Genomic DNA, 17,561 nt, shown 5'->3' on the forward strand with positions numbered 1-17,561 from the left:
CAAGCTGAACAGCAATGCTGTTTGCTCATGCTGCATGCGCCAGCCTTGGTTGCTCCAACAGTACTGTGCCTCTCACACCTGAGAATATTGCCCACGATTTTAAAAAAAAATGGCGTCTGTTTACAAGAGCCCTGAGGAAGCTAATGTGAACCCCATGTAGCCGCAGGCCATTTGAATCGTGCCTGGCACCCGATGGCCTATATGTACGCCATGCGCACCATGGGACATGTTACTCATGGCGTATATATACGCCATGCGCAGTTTAAGGGTTAATTTCCGGTGCTTTTGGTACCCCAGCTCTTCCCTCCTCTCAGATCAGCAGTTTCATTATTTATATATTTAGCAAGAATTTAGCTCTACAGTTTGATTTACCACGACTGGCTGCCAGGGTGGTGCTCCTGTCATGGCACCATCCCACACCTGTGGTTTGTTGTTACACACTTAATGGGAGGAGTCCCGTCAGTTCCCCGGAGCTATCCAGGCTGAATGGATATGTATATCTTTCTGGTATCAGTCAGTGCGTGGAGTTCTTGCCTACCGGGGACCACGAGCCAGAACCTGGCCCCCTCAGAGAGGCAAGGGGAGCAATGGCCTATAGAAACCCCCGTGTGGTTGGAAGCATTCTATGTCTGCCATCGACTGGGTCAAGCATCAGAAAGGTAAGCATTCCGAAACAAACCCCTATTCTGGTTAAAATTACTACCTAAAGCCGAACTAGTGGATAGAACTCCCCAACAGAAAACAAGCAAAAAACATAGCCTCAAAGAGTGTCTGTCAGTTAGGAAGAAATTGAGGTATTCTTGAAAATATCTATGGAAACCACCACCATGGAAGCCACTAACACTGTCCATCTATGCTACTTGTATCAGATGCATCATCACTGAACGCAGAAAATGAGTCATCTATGTATCATCTAAATAAATTGTAGATAGCATATGATTGCAAGGGTGACGCTCAGAGCTACAACTGTATATGCCCGCTGTATCGTCCTCATAGGTGCTGTATCACTTGCATCTGACCTTTGTGTTAGGTCCTTATTGTGCCTAGCTTCCCCAATATTATGACCCTTATGTTCTTCAAACAATAAGGTTTGAATTTCACCGACAGCATTACCTTTCAACACCGTCAACAGGTGTTTGAGAGCTAGAGGCACGTGCGCCACCCATGGTTGGTCATTCAGTACTAACCCAGCCAGCAGCCCTAGGGCATTCTGGTAATTTTTTCCAAGATGGCTGCCTCTCACTGGAGGTCCTAAGAGTCCATTTCGTACACAACCAACCTCATACACATTTAGAATTGGTTACAAAAAATCAAAGAGTTTTCTCGGTTGGCATAGTTTCCCGGCGACCAAGAATACTCAGTTGGCGCAGTTAAGTGGTTAAGCCAGGGATACATCATGTGCCGTGCCTGGTGGCAATTCTTCACTACTACTACCTTCATGCCACCCATTCTGCTTCAGTGGAAGCTTTATAGGTTGATTCAGTCTCCTTTGGTTCTATGTTCCAAGGCTCATATTTGTTAGGTCGTCCATGTCACGAATGGGAGGGGGTCGTGACTTTTAAATGTTGTATAGGGAATTAGAGGCTTTTACTTGAGCCAAGGGAAATTCAAGGAGTAGGGAAACTGCCAAGTACAGAAGACACAAATTTATATGTATAAGACACACTATATAACATATGGCAATAATTGTTCTCCTTAAAACTTAAGGTCAATCTGAAGGTAACAACTTGGTTATTAAAACTCCCAAACAGGCTTTGGACACCCTATGGCTCTTAGTCCCAAAGCTGGAACTGTGTGCACAGCCACCACACCTGTTAACCGGTGACACATATATATACCAATAGGAAACCTGGACTCTCTGACACTTGGTCCGGGAGACATCTCCCGTCACGCAGGGTGCAGTTGCACCTCCACAGATCTCCAGTATCAGCTCTTGATACTGGTAATGGCTCAAAAGGGCCACCACTTACGGGCTATTCATGCCCGTGCCACCTTTTGGATGGTTTAATCGCCATCTTGGACACATTCATGGGAGACATCTCCCGTCACGCAGAGTGCACTTGCACCTCCACAGATCTCCAGTATCAGCTCTTGATACTGGTGATGGCTCGAAAGGGCCACCACTTACGAGCTATTCATGCCCGTGCCACCTTTTGGGTGGCTTCATCTTCATCTTCTTCATCTGTTTAAAACACGGGAGACATCTCCCGTCACGCTGGGTGCAGTCGCACCTCCACAGATCTCCAGTATCATCTATTGATACTGGTGATGGCTCAAAAGGGCCACCACTTACCAATTCATGCCCGTGCCACCTATTGGGTGGCTTCATCTTCATCTTAACACATTCACAAGGGAGACATCTCCCATCATGCAGGGTGCATTCGCACCTCCACAGATCTCCAGTATCAGCTCTTGATACTGGTAATGGCTTAAAAAGGCCACCACTTACGGGCTATTCATGCCCGTGCCACCTTTTGGGTGGCTTAATCTTCATCATCATCATCTGGACTCTCTCACAAAACAGCACCATAGACGACCTGAGTACTCTACCCTATCTTGCAACCCCTGGCAAGATAAAAGTATGGCTTATCTGATTGTACAGCTGGAGAAAAACCCTCGGTAAACAAGGTCTGGTCATCAACGTTCCTCCCCTCCTCAGGTCAAGATGGCATCTGCCACTCTTTCTTCATCGCCCAGTAATACTCTATTCTTTACCATTACCAATCAAACTCTTTATTGACTTCATTTACCATATTCCGCATGCATGCTTTTTGATTCAGTCCATTTTTCCTCACATAGTTTGGCTCTTCCGGTAAATATTATTCTTAAACAACCTCCAGTTGAGAAGGTACTACTTTGCTTGATGGAGTATTACTGGTGACTCGCAGCCTCCCAGTTATCAGCTGCAGATTTATTTGAAGAAAACATTCTCCAAATGTGTCCACCAACAATTTATAATAGGAACTAACCGCCACAGGAGGTAAGGTTCGTAACAGTCCGCAGTGTTAAGTCTAGCCAGCCTGCGATCATCACATGCCCCATGATGTTCAGAAATATATTGCTCCTACCGCTGTGTTCACTGATATGTTCTGGTTCAATATTTAGGCATGAGGTTTTTGGCACTTTTACAGGGTTCAGGTGGCCTGGTATTTGGTGAATGTTCCCCAATCATTGGCATTGTTGTGTGGCCTTGGGTTGTTTCTTCCATTGGTTGAGCCCCAGTGTCTCTCTGATTATCCTCATCCTTTCTAGATAGTCGTCTGGGTCTTGTTTATGTATTTGCTCCAGAACTGACAGCTCAGACCCTGGAGGTGGTGAGCCCATTCCACCCCCCCCCCTCCCCCATATGAGTGAAGTAGGTGAAGGCGAATGAGCTCATGTTAGTTTTGAGAGATTAGATCATTTGTTTATATAGTTGGGAGATTTCATTAGGCAGGTTGTGAAGCTCTAGTCTCTTTTGAACCTAGCAGTGGTTTGTTTTAACTCGCAGTCTTTCTGAATGCTTTCCCTGGTGAGGTGGTGAAATGTCACCACTCCCTGCATCTCAGTGAGGGGGGGCCAGGTTCTGCCTCTGGTCCCTGGTAGGCCTAAGAACTCCACTGCTGATGCAACCTGGTAGACAGGAACTATCTCCATATACAGCTTCAGGGAGCCACTGGGGCTTATTCTGAAGTAGGCATTTCATTCCATTCAATTTTTTTTTTTTTTACTTCAAAAATTCAATGCAGTTATTGAAGCTCAGTTTGCAGAAATGTTATTTTATAGATATTTCGTAGTTATGAGTTTTATTTATTTATTTTATTTATTTATTTATATATATACAAGAAGGTACATTGGGTTTGTGAGAATACATTGGATAGTACAGTATTTACACTCTTGTAAAGCCACTAGTACGCGCAGCGTTTCAGGCAGGTCCTTAATCTAACAGATAATTTTAAGTAGGTAATTTCAATCAGAATTGATAAATGATAAAGATACATTACAAGAGAAAAATGAGATGAGAGAGATAAGTAAGTATATTAAAGCACATTGTTATATTAAAGCTCTGATTGATTACATTGACAGCTTGATTAGTAATTTAAACAAGATTAATAGACACCATACAGCAGATTGACAGCACATATAAGACAGCAATGATCACAATGGTAAAGATGTTCAGATTGGGTATATAAAGATTGGGAGACTGGGTAGCAATAGATACAGATAAACAAGATTAAACACCATACAGCAGAATGGCAGCCCCATTAAGAAGACAGCAATGATCACAATGGTAAAGATGTTCGAATTGGGAACATAAAGGTTGGGAGATTGGGTAGCAATAGATACAGTGCAATTTTAAGGCAAAAAGTTAAAAACTATGAAGATGAAATTAGGTACTTTTTAGTATTGATTTTGAATGATGTAAAAGTTGGACAGCTTTTCAATTCAATAGGGAGTGAGTTCCATAAACTGGGTCCCTTTATTTGCATAGAGTGTTTACACAGATTAAGTTTAACTCTGGGGATATCAAAGAGATATTTATTTCTGGTTTGGTGATAATGGGTCCTATTACATCTGTCCAGGAAGAGTTTGAGCAGGATTTTCATTTAAGAACAGGGTTTTGTAAATGTAGTTGACACAAGAGAATTTATGGAGTGAGATTATGTTTAGCATGCTTAGGGAGTTAAACAAGGGAGCTGAGTGTTGTCTGAAAGCAGTTTGATATTATTCTGATAGCAGATTTTTGCTGGGTGATGATGGACTTGAGATGGTTTGCAGTGGTTGAACCCCATGCACAGATACCATAATTAAGATAGGGATACATTAGTGCATAATATAGTGAGAGGAGAGCAGAGTTAGGTACATAATATCTGATTTTGGAGAGTATACCAACTGTTTTAGAGACTTTCTTAGTTATGTGTTGTATGTGGGTACTGAAGTTGAGTCTCTTGTCTAGGAATAGGCCAAGAAACTTTCCATCATTTTTATTGCTAATGTTTACATTGTCTATCTGAAGCTGAATTGCATTTGTAGATTTGCTTCCAAATAGGATGTAGTAGGTCTTTTCTATGTTAAGTGTTAGTTTATTGGTTGACATCCATAAGTTCTTTTGCTCCTTCAACAGCTGTTTTTATCTTTGCAGGTAATTGAGAGTGATGCTTCTCTTGGTACACTACAGAACCCCACTACCCCTTTGCCTTCCTCACAGCCTTCCTCTCTCTCTTCCCCTCTGCCATTCCCTTTACCTTCCCCTCTGCCATCCCCTTTACCTTCCCCTCTGCCATCCCCTTCACCTTCCCCTCTGCCATCCCCTTTACCTTCTTCTCTGCCATCCCTTTTACCTTCCCCTCTTCCATCCCCACTGCCATCCCCTTTACCTTTCCCTCTGACTTCCTCTGTTCCATCTCCTTTGCCTTACCCTCTACCTACTAGTCTTCTACCAAGCAATCCATTGGACATGTTCTGCGTGAAGGTGACAGCTATAAAAGACCCTGCCAATGTTTACATTGCACCAGTCACCTGCTGTACCCTTCCTCCAGAGTATCAGATAAAATTAACATCACACAAGAGAGAATATGACAATTTTTTGGAATTGGTCAACACCAATATCACTACATTCCCAGTTGCCAGAAATCTCAAACTTGGTATGTATAAAAGATTCATCAAGAATGTGTTTTATAGTTACTTTAACCACTGTGATGCTCCGAGTTTATTGTGATATTCCCCGTGCGCATAAAATCAAGTGTTCGCCAATTTTTTTTTCTGTTGAGAGCCCCTTCAGCTCCCTGGAGCTATACCGGACTGATGTGTATATATATTAGACCGTGACAACAGTCAATCGAAGGAGTTCTAGACCTACCGGGGACCAGAGCCAGAACCTGGCCTCCCTCAAGAGAGGAAGGCCAGGTTCTTGACGAGGAGCAATGGCCTAAAGACACCCCCGTGTAATTGGAAGCAGTCTTTGTCTGCCATCTACCAGGTCAGGCACCCAGAAAGGTAGGAATTCCAAAACAAACTACTGCTGGTCAAATAATTTGCAAACTGAAAGCCGAACGAGATACAGAACTCTCCAATCAAAACTAAGGAAACAAGTATGATGTCACCACAAACGCCCCGCATCTGTCTGTGCACCCCCCCTCCCCGAGAGGGGGACGGGGGGTCCCAGACTGCACGCGGGCAACTTGCCTCAGTTCACAGGCTGTTGTGAGGGCGAACGGTTAATCGACTCTGGCGCCATCCTTTGAGCAGTGCTGCAGTGCGGTGGTGGTGTTCAGTTTTGGTATTGTGCGAGCCAGGAGTAACACAAGAGTACTGGGGCTGCCTTCCCTAGATGCCCTGTAAGTACTGCCCTTGTGGCTTCAGGATTATCTTCCCTGAGCCGTAAGGGAACTACCTCCTGTGGTTCTGTTGGTGCTCGGTGATTGCCCGTCCTTGGGGTTCAGCTTGGGTGGTTCTTGCTCCTGTTTGCCTTTGGGTAGGAGGTAGTTTCGTCGCTGGCTGGGGCGCGAGGTACTGTGCAACTGTCTGATATATGCATAGCGACTGGTTCTGTTACCCTGGACTTGTTGTGCTTTTGCGGGGTTTTTCTTTTATTTTGGTTTCGTTTTTTGTCTGGCAGGGTCTGCCAGGTGTGGCGGTAGGACCACTTGTAGGATTTTGGTGGCCCTCCACTAGTCCTCCATGCTTGCACATGTTGCAGGGGTTCAGCTTATAGTTTGCTTGGTAGCTCTGGGATAACCGGTTAGCAGTACCTCGCCTGGGCTTCCTTTAGCAGTCAGCCTAAGGGCCCTGGAAATCCCCATGGGGGGTCAGTGGTCTGATGGAAGAGACCCCAGAGTCCTACCTCGCTTTGTGCGAGTTTGAAGATTGCTCTGTCCCCTAGACTCAGGGTGACACTCATCGTCTTTGTCTCCACCATGCTGCTTGTTGGGTCAATGACACCTTTGACCCGGAGTCCTGCGAGTGGTGTTCCTTGCTTGTACTCCAATTCACCTAGTTCAATGAAATTGATATTTGGGTGCAAGCAGCTTCGGCATTGCATGCAAAGTTTAGGCTGCTGCAACGTGCAAGGTTGGTGCCTTCCCGGATGCCCCATAGCTGCCACGCAGCTGCCCGGCTTTGGTTACAGGCACCCAGACTTGGGGGTGTTAGTCTCCTCAACTTTGTTTTTTCTGCACCCCTTAGTCCTTTCCCTGCTGTGATTCATCCTGCCCCCCCCTCCCCCCCTGCTCCCGGCTTCCAAACGTCTGAGGGTTTCAGAGTTGGGCCAGGATTGGCCTGGTGGTGAGTCTCGGGCGGCTTTGGGGGAATGCCCCTTCCGGATCGGCGGCGGAGGCATTCGAGCCTGTTCTTCCTCCTGGAGCCCTTGGGCCATGCCAGCGGGACCCCTTCATCCCGGCTTTTCCAGAAGACAATGCCTTTTCTCCAGAAGCAGAGTGTTTGAAGGACAGCTCAGCCCCGGATCTGACGTGGAGGTTCCCGGGACTGGGGAAGAATTGACTTGGGGTGCTTGGGCCCCGTTTGAGCCCGCTTGTGTGTTGGTACCCTCAACTCAGGGCTTGTTGTTACAGGGGGAGGAGGTTTTCCTATCCCCCCCCTCCCTGTACGAGTTTGATATGGGTGCGACTCCTCCCCGGGTTTGGTTCCGGGGTTCCCTTGGGTTCCTTGGTTCCCTCCTTCCTGAGGATTTTGGCTTCGCGCATCACATCAAAGGTGGCGCGGGAAGCCCTTGTGGCTTACCTCTTACGAGACCCGGATTACGCCTCAGTAATGGATCCTTCTTCTTTCAAGTTTGGCTTCTCGTTTTCTTTCTGGATGCGTTACGAGGTGCCGGAGTCTTCCTGGATGGTGGACTGCCCTTTCTTTTCGTGGGGGGGGCATGGCAATCGTTCTGTCGAACCCGTGCGCTTGATTGGCGGGAAGTGACTACGGTTGTTCAGGTTTACCTGGGGGGCGAATTTAAACACCTCAATGCGTGCTTGTTCACCCCCGCACTTCCTCATGATATCGGTCAGATTCAGCTTCATGTGCAGGTTCCCTCCCTTTCAGCGTCCCTGGTGGCCGAGGATTTGCGCGCCCGTGGGCATTTGACTTCGGTTTTGCGTTTCTTTTCTCTGCTGGAGCTGTCTTCGGACTGGCTCGGTGAGGATGTGCAGGAACTGGGATCTGGGCCGATGTCCGGTGTGTTTGCTTCGGCAGCTCGAGCGTCTGCTGCCTTGTTGAAGTTGTTTGCGCCGATTCTGAGGGAGGCAGTGTCCCTGTTCTTTGCTTCTCGTCTCGTGTGCCGACAGGCGGTGCTCCTCCACTCTTTGGAATCGGCTTGGGCCCTGGCTCATAGATTTTCATCGCCTTTTTGTCCGTTGCTGTTTGCAGAGTCTGCGGTGGTGCATTTTCTGCAAGCGGCTTCGTCTAATTGCCGGCCTGTGTCGGACTTGTTGGTTCTCTGGGGGGGCCGTGGTGGTCCTGCCCGGATGGGTCATGCCAGGTCTCGGGGTTCCTTCAGGTGTCATAAGCCAGTAGTGCCAGATTCAGGGCCGGCACCTCCTGTGGAGCCGTTGGCATCTGGCCGGTGCAGTGATCAATCTGAGCGTCGGTCTGGCTCTCGTAGGGGTCATTGACCCTGTCGCGGGTCGCACTATTGACGGGGCGATAGGGGGGAGGCTTGTGCTGTCTGCTCTCGCCTGGTCCCACGATTCGTGGGCATTTTGGGTTGTTTCCTCTGGCCTGCGGTGGCGTTGGATCACTCCTCCTCCTTCGGGGTGGGGGGGGGTGGGATCAGGGCTGACAGGGCAGGTGTCTTCTCCTGTGCTCTGTCAGGTCATCCGGGAGTGGGTTTGCTTGGGTGTGCTCGAAATGACAACATCCCCTAGGTGGGTTTTCTGCCTGTTTTCAGTTCCAAAATGGGACTGTGCAGATCAGCAGTTCATACTGGATTTGTCTTGTCTGAATCCCTGGGTCTTTTGCCTCTTCTTTCGGATGACCACTCTATCTCAGGTCTGGCTACTTGTAGCACCGGGTGCCTGGATGGCATCTCTGGACCTCCAGGATGCGTATTGGCACGTCCCAATTCATCCGGGGTTCAGGGTCTGGCTCGGTTTTGTCGTGGGGCGACAAGCTTTCTGCTTTCGTTGCCTTCCATTCTGCTTCAATCTGGCTCCTCGAGTGTTCACACGCCTTACCTGGGTCATGGTGACCCGTTTGCGTCTGTTAGGGGTTCGGGTTCTGGCTTACCTTGACGACTGGCTGGTGTAGGCTCCCAACCAGTCCGCGTGTCTGCTCACCAGAGATTTGGTTCTTTCACAGCTCACAGGGTTTGGATTCTTGGTGAACTGGAGGAAGTTCCATTTGGTTCCCTCTCAGGTTCGGATTTGGCTGGGTATTGTGTGGGACTCTCGGAGCATTTCCTTGTCTCTCCCTCCTGCGACGCTGTTGCAGCTGCAGTCCCACCTCCAGTTGTTTTTGGTTCTGGGTCACATGTCAGTTGTTCGAGCAGCTGTGCGGGAGCTTGAACTTTGCCGTGATGGTCTACCCATCGGGTTGGATCTGGCTTCTGCGGATGCTCTCGTTTCTTCGGGATCGTCCCTTCCGCAGCTCTCACAATCGATGGATCCTGGCAGCCTTGCAACAGCTGCTACTTCGCCGACTTCCGCTGTGGGTTTTTCGGGGTTCTGTGCGGTGGCAAAAGCCCCCCCCCCCCCAAGCCCTCGTTCGATGTGTTCACGGATGCTTCGTTTCTAGGCTGGAGGTTTGTGACAAGTGCTCTCCAGGCTGGCCAGGGTCGGTGGGGTCCATCATTCCGTCGGGCTCACAGCATGGCGTTGGAGTTTGCGGCAGTGCGTCATTCGCTTCAGAGGATTTGTGTTGCTTGAGGAGCAACGATCCGGCTCCATTCGGACTGCTCCCCAGTGGTTCATTGCCTCAACCGTGGGGGTTCGATGCGGTCCTTGGTTCTTTGGGGCTGGTTTCTTCGGGTGACCCATCTTCTGAGTTCTTGGGGTTTGGCTCTCCTGGCGATTCATGTTCAAGGGGTGTCAAACATCCTGGTGGACAGCCTGTCTCGGTTCATTCTCCTCTCCATGGAATGGACAGTCGACGCCGACTCGTTCAGTTGGCTCTGCCGGACTTACAGGCGCCCAGAGGTGGACCTCTTCACATCGGCGTTGTCGAGGCGTCTTCCAGTTTATGTGGCACCCTTCCCAGACTGCGAGGCCGTTGAGGGTCGATGCCTTTTGGTTGGACTATTCGAGACGGAGTTACCTGTACCTCTTCCCACCGGTCCGGTTGTTGTACCGGATCCTGGCTCGGTTGGAGACTTACCAGGGAAGAGTAGTCCTGTTGGCTCCTTGATGGCCGGCCCAGCCCTGGTTTCAGACGCTTCTTGCTCGATGTCAGAACCCGAGGGTCTTCCCGCAGCTCCACCTCTTTCAGCAGATCAGTCCGGTCTGATACGTGGCTGGTTCGATCTTCTTCTCCACTCTTCGCGTCTGGTCTTTTTGATGCGGGTATATCACCATTTGTACGGTGATCAGGTGACTTCGTTGATGGTGTTCCACCTGTGAGTTTAGTCTAGACGGCAGTATGAAATTTCCTGCTGGTCCTTTCGGCATTTTTTGTCTATTCGTAGGTTGTCTTCGATTTCTGATCGGGTTGTTTTGTCCTTTCTCTCTTGGTTGTTTCAGGACCTTCATCTTATGCCAAATACTGTCGCCTCGTATCGTGCAGTGCTGGCGGAGCCGATGCAGCTTGCATTCGGGATGTATGTCACTTCTGCTCAGTTCCGCAAGCTTTCTCGGGCGTTGTTTCACCTCAGGCCTGCTCATGTGCCTCCTGAGCCGTCCTGGTCATTGGACCGTGTGCTCTCTCCTCTTCTTCTTGGTTTGTGGTGGCCCCCCTCGGTTCAGGACTGTTTTTCTAAGGCTCTTTTCATTATTGGCATTGGCTTCTGGGGGTCGGGTCGGGGAGCTTCATGCTCTCCTCCGGCGCAGGGGTTTCTGCTCTTTCAGTCCTGGTGATCGTTTCATTCATTTGCAGCCTTCTCCTTCTTTTCTGGCTAAGAATGAGTTTTTTGCTGCTTTTCGAAGGGGTCCTTACGTTGTTGATGCTTGGTTGGTTCTGCCAGGAGTGCATTATGTTTTGTGTCCGGTTGCGGCTCTTCGCCGGCCTCCGTGGCAGGGGGAAACGCTTTGGGTGGACCTGGTTTCCCTTCTTCCCTGTTCCAGGGAGTGGGTCTCCCAGGTCGTCCGCGGGATTATTCAGTCCAGCCAGCCTGTGGTCTATCCCAGTGCACACGACGTTTGTAAGTTCGCGGCTTTGGCTGTTGTTTTGGGGAATATGTCCTGGGCTGACATTTGGGCACGGGGCTTTTGGAGATCGAATAGGGTCCTGGCCACACGGTATCTCGTTAATGTTCCTGGCCCTTCTTGGGCGTGTGTAGCCTTGGGTCGCAGGTTGCAGCCAGTTGTCACGACTTCGAGTTAAGGAGCGAGTGACGAACACCTCCCAGGTAAGTCCCTCCTTTTCTTTATCTTTGGTTAGGTAGCTCCGGGAAGCAGAAGGGGCTCTCCACAGGAAACCAGCATTGAATGTAATGAAACTCGATTTTCTGGGTGAGACTCGGAGGCTCCCTGGCATCCCTCCCTCCCTCTCTCCCTCTCTCCCTCCCTCCCTCCCTCTCTCCAGGCGGCATTTTTTTCGCATTTTTGATGCTCAGCCTCTGAACTGAGGAGAGTTGACGGTGTGGAGGTCTGGGACCCCCCTGTCCCCCTCCAGGGGATGGGGGGTTGCACAGACGGATGTGCGGCGTTTGTGGTGACGTCATGCTTGTTTCCTTGGCTTTGATTGGAGAGTTCTGTAGCTAATTCGACTTTTGGTTTGCAAATTTTTTGATCAGCAGTAGTTTGTTTTGGAATTCCTACTTTTCTGGGTGCCTGACCTGGTAGATGGCAGACAAAAACTGCTTCCAAATACACGGGGGTGTCTTTGAACCATTGCTCCTCGTGCCTGTCTTGAGGGGGCCAGGTTCTGGCTCTGGTCCTTGGTAGGAATAGAATTCCTTCGATTGACTGTTGCCACGGTCTAATACATACACATCAGCCTGGTATAGCTCCATAGAGCCTCCGGGTCTCACCCAGAAAATGGCGTTTCATTACATTCAATGCTGGGGTTTTTTTATCTATGTAAAGTGATAAATTCCCTTCCCTGAACATGTACATGTAAAAAAAGAAAAAAATAATTCCACCTACTTTGGCTATGGGGACATGGAGAAGGCGGGCATGCATGAAGCTCCCAGAGGCAGTCACGCGCGTCATTCAAGCACCGCAAGTTGCCACAAATATATTTTCAATTATTTGTTCTATGTATTTCCAATGTGATTTTATTAGTTTCTTTATAGTATATGATACATATTTGTGTTCTTTACAAAATGTATACAGTAGAATGTTCATAATGTTCCATGGAACTGTGATACATGTGTCAGTAGTGTGTCCACAATAAATGTTTATTGTTGCAATATTGCTTGTTAAAAATTCACTAAAATTACAATATGTACAGTTTCACACACTATTTAAACAGTAACACATTGTATTACACACAGGTAAAGAATAATATTCAATAATATAATAATTGCAGGTAAAGGATAATATTCAGAGGTTGAAAATGGGAAATAGATTCACGGAAAATGAAAAGGAAATGTGTGAAACACTAAACGAAAAGTTCCAAAGTGTGTTTGTACAAAATGAAATCTTTAGGGAACCAGATACAATAAGAATTCCAGAGAACAACATAGAGCACATAGAGGTGTCTAGAGACGAAGTGGAAAAAATGCTCAAGGAGCTCGGTAAGAACAAAGCAGCTGGCCCAGATGGCGTTTCACCATGGGTTCTGAGAGAATGTGCATCTGAGCTCAGCATCCCACTTCACCTGATCTTTCAGGCATCCCTGTGTACAGGAATCGTAGCAGACGTGTGGAAACAGGCTAACATAGTTCCAATCTACAAAATTGACAGCAGGGAAGACCCCCTCAATTATAGACCTGTATCATTGACAAGTGTAATAGTGAAAGTATTGGAAAAACTAATCAAAACTAAATGGATAGAACACCTAGAGAGAAATGATATAATATCAGACAGACAGTATGGTTTTCGATCTGGAAGATCCTGTGTATTGAATTTACTCAGTTTCTATGATCGAGCCACAAAGATATTACAGGAAAGAGATGGTTGGGTTGACTGCATCTATCTGGACCTAAAAAAGGCTTTCGACAGAGTTCCACATAAGAGGTTGTTCTGGAAACTGGGAAAATATTGGAGGGGTGACAGGTAAGCTTCTATCATGGATGAAAAATTTTCTGACTGATAGAAAAATGAGGGCAGTAATCAGAGGCAATGTATCGGAATGGAGAAATGTCACAAGTGGAGTACCACAGGGTTCAGTTCTTGCACCAGTGATGTTTATTGTCTACATAAATGATCTACCAGTTGGTATACAGAATTATATGAACATGTTTGCTGACGATGCTAAGATAATAGGAAGGATAAGGAATTTAGATGATTGTCATGCCCTTCAAGAAAACCTGGACAAAATAAGTAGATGGAGCACCACTTGGCAAATGGAATTTAATGTTAATAAATGTCATGTTATGGAATGTGGAATAGGAGAACATAGACCCTACACAACCTATATATTATGTGAGAAATCTTTAAAGAATTCTGATAAAGAAAGAGATCTAGGGGTGGTTCTAGATAGAAAACTATCACCTGAGGACCACATAAAGAATATTGTGCAAGGAGCCTATGCTATGCTTTCTAACTTCAGAATTGCATTTAAATACATGGATGGCGATATACTAAAGAAATTGTTCATGACTTTTGTGAGGCCAAAGCTAGAATATGCAGCTGTTGTGTGGTGCCCATATCTTAAGAAGCACATCAACAAACTGGAAAAGGTGCAAAGACATGCTACTAAGTGGCTCCCAGAACTGAAGGGTAAGAGCTACAAGGAGAGGTTAGAAGCATTAAACATGCCAAAACTAGAAGACAGAAGAAAAAGAGGTGATATGATCACTACATACAAAATAGTAACAGGAATTGATAAAATCGACAGGGAAGATTTCCTGAGACCTGGCACTTCAAGAACAAGAGGTCATAGATTTAAACTAGCTAAACACAGATGCCGAAGAAATATAAGAAAATTCACCTTCGCAAATACAGTGGTAGATGGTTGGAACAAGTTAAGTGAGAAGGTGGTGGAGGCCAAGACCGTCAGTAGTTTCAAAGCGTTATATGACAAAGAGTGCTGGGAAGACGGGACACCACGAGCATAGCTCTCATCCTGTAACTACTCTTAGGTAATTACACTTGGGTAATTACACAGTACTTCGGGAGAGCGTGATAATCAATGAAGAAGTCCATGGTATATAGTGCGACTTTGCTCTCGTTGCACCAGGTACAGATAGATTTTCGCTTCCTGTTCATTGTGTGATTGCAAATAATGCACTCGCATAAACCCCTTTGCTTTAGTACCTGTTATGGTATGTAGCCAAGCTTGTGAAGCGTAAGGTAGTCATGAAAAGTTTCTAGGAAAAGATCAATTTGTAAGGTAGTCATGAAAAGATTGTTTTGTAAGGTGGTCATGAAAAGATCGTTTTGTAAGGTGGTCATGAAAAGATCGCTTTGTAAGGTCCCTCACTGGAAGAGATTCAGTCATTCTAGAAGAGATTCAGTCAATCAGGAAGAGTTTCAGCCATTCTGGAAGAGATTCAGTTATTCTTGAAAATATATATATATATGGAAAACACCACCATGGAAGCCACTAACACTGTTCATCTATGCTACCTGTATCAGATGCATCATCACTGAATCCTGAAAAATTTTCATCTATGTATCATCTATAAAAATTGGAGATGGATAGGGTGGCGCTCAGAGCTACAACTGGATTCGCTCCCTATATCGTCTTCATCAGTGCTGTATCACTTGCATCCGACCTTTGTGTTAGGTCCTTATTGTGCCTAGCTTGATCAACATCATGATGGTTAGGTTGGGATGAAATATCTAGAGCATCTAGATCTAACAGTATTTATGTCATGGGTGACTTTAATTTTAGTGGAATAAACTGGTTGAACAAAACAGGGAATAATGAAGCAGAAGATTTTCTAGAATTAATTGACGATTGCTTTCTTACGCAACACATAAAGGAACCAACGCGGGAAAATAATATTTTAGGTTTAGTGTTAACTAACAGGGAAACACAAATTAAGGATATCGAAATAGGGAGTGAGCTAGGGAACAGTGATCATAAAGTAATCAGATTTATCATAGAATGGAATAGATCAGTAGGAGAAAATTATGTTAAAGTACCTGATTTTCGAAAAGCAAATTTCAATACCCTAAGAAATTTATTGGGTCAAATAGATTGGAAAGTCTTGGGTATGGGGTGTGGGCCGGTCTTGGAGCTAGACGTGAACCCAGCGATAGGTGATGTAAAAGGGGTTTTCGATGTGGCCTCAAAATATAACCTATTTAAAAATATTCTAAGTAAAGCCCAGGAACGTAGTATACCATATAAATTGAATAGATGGAATACTAATGATCCTAAGTGGATAACAAAGGATCTGAAGAACCTTATAGGCAAAAAGAGAGAGTGGTACAAAAGGATTAAGAATGGGGAAGTCAGTTTAGAACAGGAATTCGTACAACTGGTTAGAAATACTAAAAAAAGAGATAAGGAAAGCAAAAAGAAACTGAAGTTCGCAGAGCAAGCAAAGACAAATCCTATAGGGTTTTTCCAGTTATACCGGACAAAGATTAGGGAAAGGATAGGTCCATTAAAAACTGAGACAGGTCAAATAACAAATAATGATGAAGAGATGAGTAGTATTTTTAATAAATATTTTATATCTGTATTTACTAAAGAGGAACTTAACAATATGCCTTCAGCCGAACAAGTCTATGTGGGTGGGGACGAGGACAGGTTGACTAGTTTAGCAGTTACCAGGGAGGATGTAATTAAACAAATAGTTAAATTCAAACCAAACAAATTCCTAGGGCCGGATGAAGTGTTTGCTAGGGTGCTTAAAGAATGCAAAGAGGATCTTTCCGAGCCACTGTCTGCCATATTTAATAAATCAATAGAGTTAGGCAGAGTGCCAGAGTTATGGAAAGTTGCTAATGTGATACCAATTTTTAAGAAAGAAGATAGATCACTTGCGTCAAACTATCGAGCAATTAGCCTAACGTCTATTGTGGGAAAGTTACTTGAATCGATAATTGCAAATACAATTCGTCTTCATCTTGGAAAAACACAAATTAATAAATGAGTCGCAACATGGTTTTACAAATGGCCGTTCATATTTAACAAATTTGTTATCTTTTTATTCTAGCATAGTTGAGGCAGTTGATAGTGGTAAGGATTGTGATGTTGTGTACCTTGACTTTAGCAAAGCTTTTGATACAGTGCCACATGAAAGACTGATTAAAAAAATAGAGGCTCATGGTGTTGGAGGTGCTATATTAAGTTGGATTAGGGCATGGCTATACCAAAGGAAACAGAGAGTTAGTATAAATGGGGTTAAGTCAGAGTGGGAAAATGTTGTAAGTGGAGTGCCTCAGGGCTCTGTCCTTGGACCTCTGTTGTTTATAATATGGGAAAGTGTGAACTTTGTGGGAGTTACTTGAATCAATAATTGCAAATGCAATTCGTCTCCATCTTGAAAAACATAAATTAATAAATGAGTCGCAACACGCTTTTACAAATGGCCGTTCATGTTTAACAAATTTGCTAACTTTTTATTCCAGCATAGTTGAGGCAGTTGATAGTGGTAAGGATTGCGATGTTGTGTACCTTGACTTTAGCAAAGCTTTTGATACAGGAACGTAGTATACCATACAAATTGAATAGATCGTATACTAATGACCCAAAGTGGATAACAAAGAATTTGAAGAACCTTATAGGTAAAAAGAGAGCTTGGTACAAAAGGATTAAAAATGGGGAGGTCACTTTAGAACAGGAATTCGTACAACTGGTTAGAAATGTTAAAAAAGAGATAAGGAAAGCAAAAAGAAACTATGAAGTTCGCATAGCAGGGCAAGCAAAGACAAATCCTAAAGGGTTTTTTCAGTTATATCGTACTAAGACTAGGGAAAGGATAGGTCCATTAAAAACTGAGACAGGTCAAATAACAGATAGTGATGAAGAGATGAGTAGTATTTTTAATAAATATTTTGTATCTGTATTTACTAAAGAGGAACTTAACAATATGCCTTCAGCCGAACAAGTCTATGTGGGTGGGGACGAGGACAGGTTGACGAGTTTAGCAGTTACCAGGGAGGATGTTCTTAAACAAATAGTAAAACTCAAACCAAACAAATCCCCAGGGCCGGATGAAGTGTTTGCTAGGGTGCTTAAAGAATGCAAAGAGGAGCTTTGTGACCCACTGTCAACCATATTTAATAAATCAATAGAGTCAGGCAGAGTGCCAGAGTTTTGGAAAGTTGCTAATGTGATACCAGTTTTTAAGAAAGGAGATAGATCACTTGCGTCTAACTATCGACCAATTAGCCTAACGTCTATTGTGGGAAAGTTACTCG

The 17,561-nt window shown here is 45.5% G+C and overlaps 1 protein-coding gene across 2 annotated transcripts in view; it reads left to right on the forward strand.

Annotated features, from left to right (window-relative positions):
* LOC123755724 (RING finger protein 17) overlaps positions 1-17,561 on the forward strand; it is a 928,112-nt gene that overhangs the window by 854,167 nt on the left and 56,384 nt on the right. For both annotated transcript variants that reach the window (XM_045738465.2, XM_069300037.1), the window contains one exon: positions 5,123-5,624. In XM_045738465.2, coding sequence (XP_045594421.2) covers positions 5,123-5,624 — 502 coding nt within the window. The remainder of the gene's footprint in view (positions 1-5,122; positions 5,625-17,561) is intronic.

The sequence above is a fragment of the Procambarus clarkii genome, chromosome 43, assembly GCF_040958095.1.
Source record: "Procambarus clarkii isolate CNS0578487 chromosome 43, FALCON_Pclarkii_2.0, whole genome shotgun sequence".
NCBI lineage: Eukaryota > Metazoa > Arthropoda > Malacostraca > Decapoda > Cambaridae > Procambarus > Procambarus clarkii.